The sequence below is a fragment of the Coregonus lavaretus genome (assembly GCF_964263955.1).
Source record: "Coregonus lavaretus genome assembly, chromosome: 40".
Classification (NCBI taxonomy): domain Eukaryota; kingdom Metazoa; phylum Chordata; class Actinopteri; order Salmoniformes; family Salmonidae; genus Coregonus; species Coregonus lavaretus.
Genome location: NC_140027.1, coordinates 12,772,233 through 12,789,598, shown reverse-complemented (window position 1 = coordinate 12,789,598; position 17,366 = coordinate 12,772,233). Strand labels below are relative to the sequence as shown.

Below are 17,366 nucleotides of genomic sequence, written 5' to 3'. Positions count from 1 at the left end.
AAATGTCTACAAAGTGCGATCGGATTGTAAATTATTGCCAGAGTCTGGTGTAGCGGTACCGCTCCTGACTCCGGACCAAACATACCGCTCGGCCACTTTACCATAGGTGCCCTTCCATCTCTCTCCCGCTCTCCCCTACTGTTCTATCACAAAAAGTATTAAATATGAAAGAGATTGGGAATAGCATTATGTCAAGAGATGGAATCTCTGCTACCACAGGGATCGCTGCTCAATCATGTTCTTATAAACCAACATGAAGGATGAATGACGATTTTATTGATCAAGGAACAGATATTGACAAATGCTTCACCATACAGACCTTTGGACAAAAGTCAAAATAAATAGTATAGACAACCTGACAAATCTACAGCATCAAATTAAACTTTCCTTAGTTGTCTTAGTGAATGGAACCAGCATGAATGTTAGCAGAGGCTTCAAAACAAACAAACGTGTGACCATTTGCTGTATTTATATGTATCCCTACCAATATTCATGTTTTATAGAAACTGTAGATTATGTGCTCTATAACACTACCATTATTTAATAGGGAATTATGATGGCTATTTACAAAAAATATATATTGACATCTAATCATAAACTTTGAGCAAACCATTCCCAATCCCAATCCTTCTATCCAAGCATTTGACATGTTTATTTTTTAGATCACATTCTTCTTTTCATAACTTAAATCCTTAGCAACAATTATAAAATAAAATAAAAAATCAGTTCATGATAAATAAAAAATCCCAATACATGTAACAGCATTGTCACAGCTATCAACATAATCGGTATCAAATCTGGAATAGGCTGTGTCACTGAACACAGTTCCTTTTGCGATTTACAAAAATATCTCAAAGCCTTTTTCGTCACTGTAGAATACTGTTACTGTAAAGTAACTTAATTTCCATTGAGAAAGAGACCGTCTATTAGCAAGCAAGCCTCTATAACAAGATTTCCTATAGTGTCAGGAAAATGTACTTTCACTGGATTATTGTTAAGTCTTGTGTTAGTGTGCATACAAATCATGAACGGCGTCTTAGTGCACACTCACTTAAAAAGGGAAACAGAAGTTACAGAACAGAGTAGACACAGAACAGCTACAATATCTCCAGCATGTAGCTATGGTTTTCAAACAGGGACAAACCACAATACAATGGTAATTTCAGTGTGTCTACAGAGGAACATGTGCTGCTAATAACAAGACAGCCATGGCAAAAAAAATCCTCTGATAGAAAGCTACTAATGTTACCAATAGCCACAGCTTTCATAGATTAGCTTAGTCAACAGATCAAAATGCTTAAAGTTGAAAACAACTAATACAATGTTAAAAAAACAACAAAAAAACACAGATGTAATAAAAATAAAAAGTACACCTGAGGACTTCAACATTTCCTTAAGTTACTGCTCTAGTTCTATTTCTTTGCTGAATGTCGCTATTGCATGTTCCTTGTTGCTATTGCATCCTTTTTTTGTTACAACAAATTATTTTGCAAAGAGACGATTCGTCCCGTTCCAAAACATGATAATTATAGTAATAAAAAAACACAGGTATACAGTGACCTCTAGCAGACCTTCACTATCAGTGCACCTCATCTGTTGGACTAGTCAGTGGAGCCACACTCTTGGGCCTGGTAAAATGTGTGTCCCTAGCCTCTTCCATTTGGCCCTATCCCTATGGTGTTCACAGATCTGAAAGGACTGGCTAGGTTAATAAATAAATACTTTGAATGCTCCACTTAACAGTATTTGGGAGATAGAGCCATCACTGCTGTATATTGACTATACTTACCCAGTGATTTAATATGCTGGGAAAGTTGCATCTATTTCTGCCTTTGTTCTGTTATCCACTTTTTTCTGTTTTTGACAGGATTATATCAAATTCATGAAAACGTGGTAATTTAAGATATGTATGAAATTATATACGTATTTGTGCATTCATTTATTTCTACCCAATGCCTTTTATAGAAGTATTTGATTGTGTTTTCATGTGTTTTGTGCTTGAAGTCCATTTAGAAAAGAGAGTGAACACTGGCTTTGAAATGTCATCACACTTTCCCAGGGTATAACTGTGAACACCAAATGAGTAGTTGCTATGCGGGCTGAGAAAAGAGGCTGAGGGCCAAAATAGATCCTGGCCTTAATACCACAGTTCTGTTCCAGAAAGTGCAAAACAAAGATGGCTGACATCTAAGCCAGAAGGGCCAGCCCATGATGTCACTTTGTTCTCAACCAGACACCTGGCTGATTGCACTTCAATCAGAGACAACTTAATGGTACTTTTTATCCAAGTGCATGAAAACGCACTGCACCCAAACTGATGTGAAAAAAAATTAATGGAAGCGTCGCTATTCATTGGTGCTGTATATCTGAACAATTATCTTCCATAAGTATGACTCCTGAGGAGCAAAATACTTTACTAAGGCTACATTTCTTCATCTACACTTCATTACTATTCCCTCTGAGAGGAAGCATACAAAAACAGCTAATTCATTGGGACTTGGCTCCTCCAGAGATGCATATAATTTAGCTCACCTCAGCGTACTTCTGATTGGAGGACTTTAAGGGTAGAGAGTACAACTTGAGGCAAGACCAGTTTCTTCATGTCTCCCAGTGCCCCCACCCACCCCTCGGTCTAGTTTCTCTTTGAACACTGTTTGTCTCAAAACAACAGGCACCAGCTGATGACCATAGTCAACAAACACAAAGTGGGTCCTCACAATTGAAACCTTTTTTTTTGTTTTGTGTTCCCTGTGGGACGAAAGACAAGGCTTGACTACAAAAACTAAACAAATATTTTAATGCTGCACGCGCATGTAAGTAATTGTAAACCTATTTTTTTTCTACCTATAGACTAAATCTGTAGTTGACCTCTCTTCAAATTTCAGCAGTAGGTAACTATAAACATTGCAAGAATCAGAAATAAAGAATTGGGGGGGGGCGTTAATGTTTAAATCTTGAAATCCTTCTCATGTATTGATCTACTGTTAGTGCACATAAACACAGACAGAACCCATACAGATACCCTCTTACAGGAGTGCTGAAAACTCCAGGCTTAAAAAGGTCATGATCAAGTGCAAAAGCACTGCTTTTCCCTGGATCTACAACATAAGCTAAACTATTGAACAATTGTGCAAATGTTCAAGTTCTCCAAGGTGAACAGAACCCAGTTAGAGTAGAAGTTGCCTACTGAACTATGCGCTGACAAGAAAATTAGCTTCCTATTTCATATGTTTAAGGTAGTAGAGGTGAAATAAAAAATAAAATAAAATAAATAAAAAACTGTACAAGTCAGTGGCTGTAAGAGTCACCAAGCCATCCATGACTGACCCTTTGGAAACTGAGAGGGACAGGATGGAGGGGAGCAGAGAGACCAGGTGACTTACAGGGCATCACAGGCAGGAGGACTGTAGACACGTCATGACAACACAAGTCACACCAGAAACACCACAATCCAACTGAGCGGAGCCTGGTCTGTTGGCTGTTTAGCATGCCATGCCCACTGCCGTCTTTGGAATGTCTATGACACCATAGAGGGCCGATGTGATGGCCCTGATATCATCCAACAGTGCCCATTCAGTGACGTGAGACATATGAAGTGAAATAAAATAAAATAAAAAAACTTATCAAAACATTATGTCACGTTAAGATGGCGTCTCCAACCACTAGCTAGGATGTTCAGTGGCAGAGTGAATATCTTATGACGAACAGAAGATATCAAAGAAAAAGGGGCAAGCAAGTCATTTTGTTCATAAACTATGAGAAAGAAGACCTAATGCAGGGTGCTTTGCCCGTTGACAAGAATGAACCAAGTTTAGTTTGGGTATGAGTCTGTAGACCCATAAAAGTTCATGGGACCTGTGCTTGGAGCAGGATTTCATTGGCGGTTTTGTGGCCTAATTTTCATGACCTCTTCACCAGTCCTGAGCCACCCTGATTGGGATTTAGTAGTTAAACACACAAGTAAGGAAACATGGATGAAAAGAATCCCAAACCAGGTACGATTTTGACCCCCTCTTCCCAATAAGAGACACAAAAACGGTTGGCATACTTTGGGATATGTACAAAGCCTAGCCTATTGTATATGGTTTCTTTCCTGGGACTCCATCTTTTTGGGTTTGATGAAAACCAGTGTTGGACTGGTGCTCCATAGAAGCTCCAAAAAGTGTAGGACTCCAGTAGATAAATAAATAAAACAAGGGGCGTCAACGCCCAGATTCATATAGCGCAGATAGGTGTTCAAAATACACTGAGAGGGGACTTTGAAGAATCCGCACAGACAAGCTCCAAATTAGGCTTAACAAAACCACTCACAATTATACCATGTGAGTGTATCAGGCATTTTCTGGTAATGCCAATGTGCAGAGGCACAACCGAAAAAAGGTGCAGATGGTTTTAGATTCCAAAGTGAAGTTGGTGGTTTGTTGTTCTTGTCTGGCATTCATCCTCTCCAAAATCCCTCTCTCACCATCTGTCTCTCTTTCCCCTTCTCAGTTAGTGGTGTTACTGGTGGACCTCGTTGGCTATGAGGCTGTCTTCACCTGACTGGAAATCAGCTTCATTGAGACTATTCCCAGCGTTGATCTCCTCATCCTGTGAGGACCCCCGATCTTCCTCCCCACTGCCTGTGTAAGCCTCATCCGTGATTGGGTCCTGTAAGACCTGGGCAATATACGTTGGTTGCTAAGGAAAAAAGAAACAAACATTCAATGTTATGAAGGATCCTGCACCTCATCATTCATATGCTTATAAATGGTATCTGAGAAGTTAAAGGTGTTTAACATTTTACTGATCATTTTTGGAAAGAATACTACTTAGCTTGGTATTGCTTCACCCTTCATCATAACCCAACACACACAATGGTGGAGTTCCTGCCCGACTACACTGCAGACCAATGCCAGCTCTTACAAAGCCCTGGGTTAACCACATCATATGATATAGCAATCTGATGCCCGACTGCACAGTTGACCCAACCATTGGTTGATGCAATACAACGCCTGCGCATCTAGTCGGGCAGGAACTCTACCATTCTTTGCGGGAAAATTTTATATTGTTTACATGTTCAACTGCCAAGAACGTGAACCAACAGTAAATCAGCAAGACAATGCTGTTTGTTTACATTGAAGATGATCAGAATGGCCAGTGAACAAGCAAATTTTTTTTCCTTAAGGAATTTAATTCCTTTACTATTACAGATATATTATAATTGATATTAAGGCCTATTTAAAAGTGCTGCTGACTCCAAACAACCACTGGGACAGGGAATACCCAGGGAGCAAATTGTCAAAAGTTTATAATAATGATGGATTGGATTTATATAGCGCCTTTCAACCAACTTCGGTACTCAAAGCGCTTTAGATAATAAGGGGGAAACTCACCTCATCCACCACCAATGTGTGGCACCCACTTGGGTAATGCACGGAAACCATTTTGTGCCAGAACGCTCACCACACATCAGCTAACATGGTGCAGAGGTGAGGAGTGATATATGCTAATTAAGGGGATGATTAGATGGCCATGATATTCCATTTAGCAGACGCTTTTATCCAAAGCGACTTAGTCATGTGTACATACATTTTACATATGGGTGCTCTTGAGAAACGAACCCACTATCCTGGCGTTGCAAACGCCATGCTCTACCAACTGAGCCACAGAGGACCACATGAACATGGTGCATTTCTATGTTTTGTATTAAAAAAGATAGAGGAAGATAAGTATTTCCGATGACATGATCCGAAAACACTTGACATTGGCAGTTTTCAGGAGCATTAAAACCGTGATGCATCATGGGTAATTCATCATTGTGACTGACTGATCTACAAATATTGAGTAGTTATTTATGATGCAAGGTGATTTGTAGATCAGTCAGTCTCAACTTGCTTTTAAAGTGGGCTACAATGTCGAAGTACTGTATAGCTTCAAAAAATATTAAAGCTCTCATTTGGGCCAAAGTCAGATTGTTTGTCAAGGGAGCAAACAAACACACATTGTTGGCCCACTGGACAAAATGACGCATATTGTGCATTGCGATCACATTGGGCCAATGTCAGTGTGCTATCTGGACAGTTCCATTCTAGTCCCCCCACAATTCAACAGCTTGGAATACTCCAAAAACAAAAAGAATTGGCTTCTCTGCTTACCTGAGACTTATTAGAAGGAGAGAAGGTGCGGAGTGGTGGGCGGCCATTTTCAACCACGTCAACATCAGTTTCCTTGGTGTCAATCTGTTTGAGACCAGAGGGGGGAAGAAAGCGGGGAAAGAAGGGAAAAGAGCTATCAGAGATTCTCCTCTATGGTCCTCCTTGGCCTAAGTCTGCTACCTGAATTGAAGGACTGGACATTTGGCGAGTTGGTGAGCCGTACCTTGAGCACAGTGACCCGTACCTTGTAGTTGTGAGCGCTGAGGTACTTGAAGTGGCCGAAGCAGACGTGCGACAGGCATACCACAATGGTGATGATTAGGACCACCAAAGTGAACATGGACGTGGGGGTCACAAAGCCTGGGTTACAACACAGTGCAAAGAGACGGTAAGTTACAAGGTTTGACTTCAGGGCTCAGCCTCCGAATAAGGTGGTAAGTGTTAGGTACTAACACATCTTAACAAATCCACTTTACCACTTAGTGTCTGGGAAGAAAAACATCCCCCAGTCCCTTACCTGTGCGCATGGTGGAAAAGAATAGCAGCCAAAAGAGACAGAGGATCGGAGCTGCCACCACCTGATTGACAGCACCCGAGTGGATTTTCTTGTCCAGTTTCGAGGGAAGGTAAGCGTAATACATGTTGTATCTATCCACTAGGTGCTTCAGCAGCATGTACATCAGACCTGGAAAGAGGGAGACAACATTTTTTGGTTGAGAACTGTTGTTTAACCGATATAACTACTGAACATACACCTCCCCCCACCCGTTTTAAGTCTTTGCTGGAGACAACTGACATTCTGATAATAGTCTTTGCTTGCTCTTTGGGGGGTTAGACCTGGGTTGCTACAGTTGAAATCCCTGAGTTGAGGGCATGTGGCTGTTTTTTAAAAATATGTTTATAGCACAGTACATGATGTCAACTCACTTTTGAAAGTATTTGCATGTGACCTCTATCTTCAATAATTCTCTCCAGATTAAAGTATTTACTAAATTAACAACTGTGTGCTCACTTTTGCCCATTAAGCAAATGTTCCTTACTAAAGTAGACAATTGTATATTACCCATACTGAACACGAATGTATTATAATAAACAGTATGTACATATATGCAGGGGAATTCAAAATATAGTTGCATATTCATTATGTCCAGAATATATTTATTTAATATACAGTTGAAGTCGGAAGTTTACATACACATACAGTGAGGGAAAAAAGTATTTGATCCCCTGCTGATTTTCTACGTTTGCCCACTGAGAAAGAAATGATCAGTCTATAACAGACAGAATAACAAACAAAAAATCCAGAAAAAGGCATGTAACATTTTTTATAAATTGATTTGCATTTTAATGAGGGAAATAAGTATTTGACCCCCTCTCAATCAGAAAGATTTCTGGCTCCCAGGTGTCTTTTATTCAGGTAACGAGCTGAGATTAGGAGCACACTCTTAAAGGGAGTGCTCCTAATCTCAGCTTGTTACCTGTATAAAAGACACCTGTCCACAGAAGCAATCAATCAATCAGATTCCAAACTCTCCACCATGGCCAAGACCAAAGAGCTCTCCAAGGATGTCAGGGACAAGATTGTAGACCTACACAAGGCTGGAATGGGCTACAAGACCATCGCCAAGCAGCTTGGTGAGAAGGTGACAACAGTTGGTGCGATTATTCGCAAATGGAAGAAACACAAAATAACTGTCAATCTCCCTCGGCCTGGGGCTCCATGCAAGATCTCACCTCGTGGAGTTGCAAGGATCATGAGAACGGTGAGGAATCAGCCCAGAACTACACGGGAGGATCTTGTCAATGATCTCAAGGCAGCTGGGACCATAGTCACCAAGAAAACAATTGGTAACACAGTATGCCGTGTAGGACTGAAATCCTGCAGCGCCCGCAAGGTCCCCCTGCTCAAGAAAGCACATATACAGGGCCGTCTGAAGTTTGCCATTGAACATCTGAATGATTCAGAGGAGAACTGGGTGAAAGTGTTGTGGTCAGATGAGACCAAAATCGAGCTCTTTGGCATCAACTCAACTCGCCGTGTTTGGAAGAGGAGGAATGCTGCCTATGACCCCAAGAACACCATCCCCACAGTCAAACATGGAGGTGGAAACTTTATGCTTTGGAGGTGTTTTTCTGCTAAGGGGACAGGACAACTTCACCGCATCAAAGGGACGATGGATGATCTTGGGTGAGAACCTCCTTCCCTCAGCCAGGGCATTGCAAACGGGTCGTGGATGGATATTCCAGCATGACAATGACCCAAAACACACGACCAAGGCAACAAAGGAGTGGCTCAAGAAGAAGCACATTAAGGTCCTGGAGTGGCCTAGCCAGTCTCCAGACCTTAATCCCATAGAAAATCTGTGGAGGGAGCTGTAGGTTCGAGTTGCCAAACGTCAGCCTCGAAACCTTAATGACTTGGAGAAGATCTGCAAAGAGGAGTGGAACAAAATCCCTCCTGAGATGTGTGCAAACCTGGTGGCCAACTACAAGAAACGTCTGACCTCTGTGATTGCCAACAAGGGTTTTACCACCAAGTACTAAGTCATGTTTTGCAGAGGGGTCAAATACTTATTTCCCTCATTAAAATGCAAATCAATTTATAACATTTTTTACATGCATTTTTCTGGATGTTTTTGTTGTTATTCTGTCTCTCAATGTTAAAATAAACCTAACATTAAAATTATAGACTGATCATGTCTTTGTCAGTGGGCAAACGTACAAAATCAGCAGGGGATCAAATACTTTTTTTCCTCACTGAGTCATTAAAACTTGTTTTTCAACCACTCCACAAATTTCTTGTTAACAAACTATCGTTTTGGCAAGTCGGTTAGGACATCTACTTTGTGCATGACAAGTAAATTTTCCAACAATTGTTTACAGACAGTTTATTTCACTTATAATTCACTGTATCACAATTCCAGTGGGTCAGAAGTTTACATACAATAAGTTGACTGTGCCTTTAAACAGCTTAGACAATTCCAGAAAATGATGTCATGGCTTTAGAAGCTTCTGATAGGCTAATTGACATCATTTGAGTCAATTGGAGGTGTACCTGTGGATGTATTTCAAGGCCTACCTTCAAATTCAGTGCCTCTTTGCTTGACATCATGGGAAAATCAAAAGAAATCAGCCAAGACCTCAGAAAAAAGATGGTAGACCTCCACAAGTCTGGTTCATCCTTGGGAGCAATTTCCAAATGCCTGAAGGTACCACGTTCATCTGTACAAACAATTGTACGCAAGTATAAACACCATGGGACCAATCAGCCGTCATACCGCTCAGGAAGGAGACGCGTTCTGTCTCCTAGAGATGAACGTACTTTGGTGCGAAAAGTGCAAATCAATCCCAGAACATCAGCAAAGGAACTTGTGAAGATGCTGGAGGAAACAGGTACAAAAGTATCTATATCCACAGTAAAACGAGTCCTATATCGACATAACCTGAAAGGCCGCTCAGCAAGGAAGAAGCCACTGCTCCAAAACCGCCATAAAAAAGCCAGACTACGGTTTGCAACTGCACATGGGGACAAAGATCATACTTATTGGAGAAATGTCCTCTGGTCTGATTAAACAAAAATAGAACTGTTTGGCCATAATGACCATCATTATGTTTGGAGGAAAAAGAGGGATGCTTGCAAGCTGAAGAACACCATCCCAACCGTGATGCACGGGGGTGGCAGCATCATGCTGTGGGGGTGCTTTGCTGCAGGAGGGACTGGTGCACTTCACAAAATCGATGGCATCATGAGGAAGGACAATTATGTGGATATATTGAAGCAACGTCTCAAGACATCAGTCAGGAAGTTAAAGCTTGGTCGCAAATGGGTCTTCCAAATGGACAATGACCCCAAGCATACTTCCAAAGTTTTGGCAAAATGGCTTAAGGACAACAAAGTCAAGGTATTGGAGTGGCCATCACAAAGCCCTGACCTAAATCCTGTAGAACATTTGTGGGAAGAACTGAAAACCATGTGCGAGCAAGGAGGCCTACAAACCTGACTCAGTTACACCAGCTCTGTCAGGAGGAATGGGCCAAAATTCACCCAACTTATTGTGATAAGCTTGTGGAAGGCTACCCGAAATATTTGACCCAAGTTAAACAATTTAAAGGCAATGCTACCAAATACTAATTGAGTGTATGTAAACTTCTGACACACTGGGAATGTGATGAAAGAAATAAAAGCTGAAATAAATCACTTTCTCTACTATTATTCTGACATTTCACATTCTTAAAATAAAGTGGTGATCCTAACTGACCTAAGACAGGGACGTTTTACTAGGATAAAATGTCAGGAATTGTGAAAAACTGAGTTTAAATGTATTTGGCTAAGGTGTACGTAAACTTCAGACTTCAACTGTGTATATATATATATATATATAAATAACTTATGTATCACTATGAACTTATATTTAACAAATACAATTATTTTCACTATGGACAGGCCTGTCTTTCCAAGTACAGTGCCTTCAGAAAGTATTCACACCCGTTGACTTTTTCCACATTTTGTTGTGTTACAGCCTGACTATATAAATGTATTAAATGAATATGTTTTGTCACTGGCCTACACACAATACCCCATAATGTCAAAGTGGAATTATGTTTTTCAAAATGTTTACAAATTAATTACAAATAAAAAGCTGAAATGTCTTGAGTCAATAAGTATTCAACCCCTTTGTTATGGCAAGCCTAATAAGTAAGTTCAGGAATAAAAATGTGCTTAACAAGTCACATAATAAGTTGCATGGACACACTGTGTGCAATAATAGTGCTTAACATGTTTTTTAAATGACTACTTTATCTCTGTACCCCACACATACAATTATCTGTAAGGTCCCTCAGTCGAGCAGTGAATTTCAAACACAGATTCAACCACAAAGATCAGGGAGGTTTTCCAATGAAAGGGCAAAGAAGGGCACCTATTGGTAGATGGGTATAAAAAAAGCTGCCATTGAATATACTGTATCTGTGAGCATGGTGAAGTTAATTACACTTTGGATGGTGTATCAATACACCCAGTCACTACAGGTGTCCTTCCTAACTCAGTTGCCGGAGAGGAAGGAAACCGCTCAGTGATTTCACCATGAGGCTAATGGTGACTTTAAAACAGTTACAGAGTTTAATGGCTGTGATAGGAGAAAACTGAGGATGGATCAACAACACTGTAGTTACTCCACAATACTAACCTATTTGATAGAGTGAAAAGAAGGAAGCCTGTCCAGAATAAAAATATACCAAAACATGCATCCTGTTTTCAAGACACTAAAGTAATACTGCTAAATTTTTTGCAAAGCAATTAACTTTTTGTCCTGAATACAAAGTGTTATGTTTGGGGCAAATCCAATACAACACATTACTGAGTACCACTCTCCATATTTTCAAGCATAGTGATGGCTGCATCATATTATGGGTATGCTTGTAATCGTTAAGGACTGGGGAGTTTTTCAGGATAAAAAAGAAGCGGAATGGAGCTAGGCACAGGCAAAATCCTAGAGGAAAACCTGGTTCAGTCTGCTTTCCACCAGACAGTAGCCTATATCACAAGGCCAAATGTACACTGGAGTTATTTACCAAAAAGACAGTATGTTCCTAAGCGGCCGAGTTACAGTTTTGACTTAAATCTACTTTAAGATCTATGGCAAGACCTGAAAATGTTTGTCTAACAATGTTCAACAACTAATCTGACAGAGCTTAAAGAATTTAGAAAATAATAATGGGCAAATGTAGCACAATCCAGGTGTGGAAAGCTCTTAGAGACTTACCCAGAAAGACTCACAGCTGTAATCGCTGCTAAATGTGCTTCTACAAAGTATTGACTCAGGGGTGTGAATACTCACATAAATTGGATATTTATGCATTTCATTTCCAATACATTTGCTAAATATTTTGAAAACATGTATTTACTTTGTCATTATAGGGTATTATGTGTAGATGGATAAAAAAAAACAGATGTTTCATCCATTTTGAATTCAGGCTGTAACAACAAAATGTGGAATAAGTCAAGGGGTATGAATACTTTCTGAAGGCACTGTATGTCTTAGTAAAGATACATTGCATATTGTACCTATACAGTGCTTTTACAAAGAGATGCACAGTAGTGATATATTAATACTGTATGTACACACCAGGAGTGGGTAAGCCTGTTCTTGCCGTAATGCAGTGTTTAGTTTTCCCTCATTTCCTTGGTGATTCATTCTGACTCATACAAAGAACTGCCAGTAGCTAGTCCTCCCTCTCCCCAGTCTCTCTTCCCGTCTCTCACTTTCTCCTCCCTCTCTCCCTCTTACCCCTTTCCCTCTCTGGGGAGAGGTGGGCTGACTCACCAAAGGGGACGATGATTGGACAGGTGATGCTGTACGTCATAACTACAGTGAAGACACACATCATCCAGGCGTAGGCCGCTCCGAACTGGAATTCAAACGCTTGATGCTGTAGACCCAGAAACATTCAGTATTGAAAAGTCAATTGAACTTTGAGCACAGCAGCGGCAATATATTCCTTAAGAACTCTTACCCTCTTTACGTTACGCCTCTCTGCAGAGGAACGGGCCAGGGACAGTCGGATCATATACATCAGCAAGCCTGGAATCCGCAGCAGATCCATGGCGTTACCGATAAATGCTGAGGCGATGACATAGTTGACAAAGAAGGCTCCGTTGTCAGGGAGGAAGACACACCTTAAACGAGGGGGAGGCACCACCAGTGCGATTAGATAGCATTTACCATAGTACTGTAAATACATGTCACTGGTATTTACTAGTAATGGCCTGACAAATCACACAGTACTTATGCTTTGGTTTCATTGAGACAAACACTTATGTGCCTTAATGTACCAGGTGGTTAGCAATTGTGTTGAAAGTACAGTGCCAGGACGTACTAGATATTTCCCCCATAATACCAGGCAAATACCAGCTGTAACAGGACTGGATCTTAATTACAGTCCTCCTTTATAAAAATAGAAATACTTACTCAAATCTGACAGTGGCGTCAGCAAGGAATTTCTTATCAAACAACCAGCGGAAGAAGACATCCAAACTGTATTAAAAGCAACCAAAAAAATGAAATCAAATTAGCTTTTCTGTTGGGTCATAATTTGGACGAAATCTGTAGGCAGACATTGGTTGATTATTCATGTGCCATTTATTCGATAAAGTAATTTGGCAAAAACAGAGCAAGACCGATCTCTACAAGGCATTTGGGCCAAGGTGGACTTGCACAGCCAGGCAATGTAACTTCCTACCTAGGGCCAAGGAAAATTACTGTATTTCACCTGCTGATTTCTATGGCTAAACCTCTTCTCTTTCCAGGTGCCAGCTATAACATTTGCCTCTACATTTACCATTTCATGTACAGGTATATTTCAAAGTCTTCTATGATGGCATAAGAAATATAGCAACAGCTTAGGTTTTGGGGTTATTAATTAGATTCTCTGGGACTTTTGTATACTTTTTAGCCAGTAGTTCGGAAAGTAGCGCTCACGAGCCAAAGGTGGCCCCCGAAAATTGCGTACTACGTCACATATGTGCAGATATGTGCACCATGTCAATGCGCTCTCTTTTGCTCTGCTATGTGTGCATCTTGCTAGCTGTCACTCAAATGGAGAGGGGCTGAAGCTCATTGGCAAAACTCGAATTGCTAGGCGGCTGGCCGACATGGGGGAAAATCTAGGGAAAATGACGCAGCACAGCTTCCAGAAAAACAGTCGCTTTCAAACTAGGGATTTCGTGGCTAATTGAGGGAAGACAGTAATTCCGCTCATAGATTATGCATGAACTACACATTGACACATCCAGCACAAAGATGTAGGATTAAAAAATACTTAGTAGATGCCAAAGTTCCAGAGCATGTCTAAGGGATTTCATAGGGGATATTATAAAAATATTGAAGGGGTATATTCCCTTAGTTGAAATAACCAATGACCCGCATGAAATGTTTTGCGCCTTTAAAACATAGATAGTACATCATTTAACAGGTACCTGCTAAGACCCAGTGAAGGCAGCAAGAGGACCATGAAGATGAGGAAGGTGTAGCACTTGTGCATGGTGGTCCGGTTCTCCCCCGACCTGCCCATGAAAAAACAGAGAAAAATACCAATGTCACTGAAGGAGCATTACATCACTTACATGATGATAATGGTTTATTTCATTTAGTTGAATGTGTACTATGGCGGTTAAAAGCTGAATGACAGTAACACATACAAGAAACACATTTCAATTAATAAAATGAGATACAACAAATTGAACAAAATCAAAACGTCTGGGAGTTGAGGCAAGAAGGGAGGTAGAACGGTCTGAGCGGTGAAGGGAGGAGGGAGCATCTTGGTCACAGTCACAGCCAGGGATGTCAGTGGTCATATCAGGTCCGCAGCCATCAGCACACCTCGCTGTCCACGACGTCCCCAGCCTCTCCTTATGGATTCTGTAGGTAGCTGGCTAGCTACTCCTCTTCACTACTAATTTGTAGTACCCACTTGGGTGATGCACCGGCAGCCGCTGGCGCCAGAAAGCCATCGGTAATCGTCAGAGTATTCATCATCTCTACAATTATACTAATTGAAGTGTGTGTGATCATTAGAAAACCCAAAATCAAGAACAGATTGAGTGGAAATTATATAGGTCAACTGAAAGAAACCCCTCCCATATATTTTGGTTATTCCCCATTGTCAACATCACATCTGCACAAAGAGCTGTCGGAATTAAAGATCTCTCAGAACATAACCTTAATGGCCACATGTACTCTTAAAGATCCAATGCAGCCGTTTTTATCTCAATATCAAATAATTTCTGGGTAACAATTAAGTACCTTACTGTGATTGTTTTACAAGAAAATGGTCAAAAAGAAACAAAAATAGCTTCTCCGCGGTCACAGACTTGTTGAGCAATTATTACAAAATGAGGGAAAAGCAGCACAATCTGATGAGTAAAGTATTTTGCTAAACTATTTTGAACTGGAATAAATACTGCACTATTAACAATTACCAACACAATTCCAGTCAAAATAGATTGTAAGAAATACTGTAGCCATTACTATATCCAACCCAACTGTTTGTTACCACTATCATCCCAGTGGTTCAAACTTTTTGACCCGTTACCCCCAAAAAGGAGTGGTACAAAACTTGCAACCCCCCACGCACGCACATGCATGTGTGCACACGTAAACATGCGTCCACAATCGCTGTGTAAGTGTAGCCTGTCATTACTGCCATAAACGGTGAGGCATAAACTGCTCTTTACACCTGCATGTGGATCTGAAGGGCATTCATTTTAGTAGCCAATGTCAACTAGGGATATATCATGTCACTACTCTGAAGTCAACGCAGTGGCCTTGTGGTTAGAGTGTTCGCCCTGAGATTGGAAGGTTGTGAGTTCAATCCCTGGCTGAGTCATACCACAAAGACTGTAAAAATGGGACCTGATGCGTCTCTGCTTGGCAGTATTAAGGAGATACTGTAGATTGGGGGTAAGGCCCTGTGGTAGACTAGCGTCCTGTCCAGGGGGTGTACTTGTACATCAAGCTGCCTCACGCTACAGAAACAGGAGATCGGCTCCTGCCGTTATGGCTCTCACAAGCTCGTGAAAGGCTCCTTACTTACTCTGGAGTCCAGACAGAGCAAGCTAAATTATACAGCCTACTTGTAGCGGAGGTTGCAGGATCAGATGGAAAGCATGCCACAGAAAAACGAACTTTGGAGACTGGAAGGGCAAAGGGGCATGTGCTTATTATTATTATTATTATTATTATTATTATTACTCTCTACACAGGTAGAGCCCTATGTGCACGTGCCTGCCACTGAGGCATGTGCTCCTATTTCACATAACACAAATGACAGAGACATAGTCTGACATAACCCGGGAAATATGAACAAAGGAAATCATACATTGAATTAAATAAACAGCACTTCTACCTCATGAGTCTTGCGAACGTTCATGAGCACAATAAACATTGCGCGAGCCCACTCAAAGGGTAAGAAATGGTAAATGAAAATGTATCGTATCAAACATGAAACAGAAATGTCTAAGTGTTGCAATAAACGTTACTGGAATGGAATGATGAAACGCTAGCAATTATTGTAGGATTACATGGAATATATATTTTCCACATATGCATTTAAACATTTGAAAGAAAAAGCAAACATTTCAACAAGAGAACAAAGCACTCTCTACTGGCAGGAGTTTGGAGAGCACAAGTGGAGATATGCGCCTATGCTACACCTTCACCACAGTAGCCTAAATGCAAGCTTTTCAATCAATTTTGACATACCAAAAGACCAGTAGGCCTATGATAGTAATTGTTGCAGATTGCAGATTTTCTGTACTGCAAATCAGCAATCTGTTCGCTAGCTCACCCGACCTGTGTTGATTGAGAGTTTTCTGGTCCAATCAGAGGGCAGTGTGTGCGTTTTACTAGTCAATCGGTTCCTGCCTTCTAGGGAGTTTTTCCTAGCCACTGTGCTTCTGCCTCTGCATTGCTTGCTCTTTGGGGTTTTAAGCTGAGTATCTGTAAAGCACTTTGCTGATGTAAAAGGGCTTTATAAAATACATCTGATTGATTGATAACTCTCATAACTCAGGAAAGAGCAACTCCAGTCCCCGCTGTGTGTGCTGATTTCTGTTCTTTACACCAAATCAGCAACCCATTTGGACCTGGAAAATCCCTAGGACCAGTATGGCCTAACCCTCGGTGCAACTTGCAAAAGCATATAGCTAACGATAGGAAAGTGAACAGTACCTCGTCCAGTGTTTCTCGAAGAAAGCAGAGTAGTAGACGATGGTGGGCAGCAGGGCAGAGAAAGCCCACAGGAGCAAAGTGGGGAAGAACTGGGTGACGATGGGGTTCTGGAGAAAAAGGACAGGAGGGAACAGAAGAAAGACACTTCCTCAATAGTCAACAAAGCCTTGCTCCTCAAAGGCCCTCAGATTCAGCACTGTACCAAAAAGCTTTAGATTCTGTCCAACTGCAATCTGTAACACCATGCTAAGAACAATGACTCATTTCTCACTGAGCAAAGTATTAAGGCAGGGTATGACTATTAAATTACGGCAGAAGCATTGCTGGTTTTCATTCTTACCCTCTTATCAAGGACTGAATCAGACCTGTGAAAGCAGGGTTGTGTTCATTAAGGGAAGGAAATGGAAAGGGACTACCTGGAATTCACCAGTAACAATGGTAATTTTTCATTTTCCGTTGCAAAACCTTTTAAAATGTTATTTTGTGGTCTACCCTAACACAG

The 17,366-nt window shown here is 40.9% G+C and overlaps 1 protein-coding gene across 1 annotated transcript in view; it reads right to left on the bottom strand.

Annotated features, from left to right (window-relative positions):
* Positions 1 to 262: 262 nt before the first annotated feature.
* LOC311113690 (CSC1-like protein 2) overlaps positions 263 to 17,366 on the bottom strand; it is a 101,320-nt gene continuing 84,216 nt past the window's right edge. Inside the window, exons 16-24 of the mRNA XM_084156992.1 lie at positions 16,865 to 16,971; positions 14,113 to 14,199; positions 13,106 to 13,171; positions 12,651 to 12,813; positions 12,461 to 12,566; positions 6,655 to 6,822; positions 6,382 to 6,497; positions 6,138 to 6,221; positions 263 to 4,680 (exon numbers count right to left, since the gene is read on the bottom strand). Of these exons, the coding sequence (XP_084013118.1) occupies positions 4,501 to 4,680; positions 6,138 to 6,221; positions 6,382 to 6,497; positions 6,655 to 6,822; positions 12,461 to 12,566; positions 12,651 to 12,813; positions 13,106 to 13,171; positions 14,113 to 14,199; positions 16,865 to 16,971 (1,077 nt within the window). The 3' untranslated portion in view covers positions 263 to 4,500. The remainder of the gene's footprint in view (positions 4,681 to 6,137; positions 6,222 to 6,381; positions 6,498 to 6,654; positions 6,823 to 12,460; positions 12,567 to 12,650; positions 12,814 to 13,105; positions 13,172 to 14,112; positions 14,200 to 16,864; positions 16,972 to 17,366) is intronic.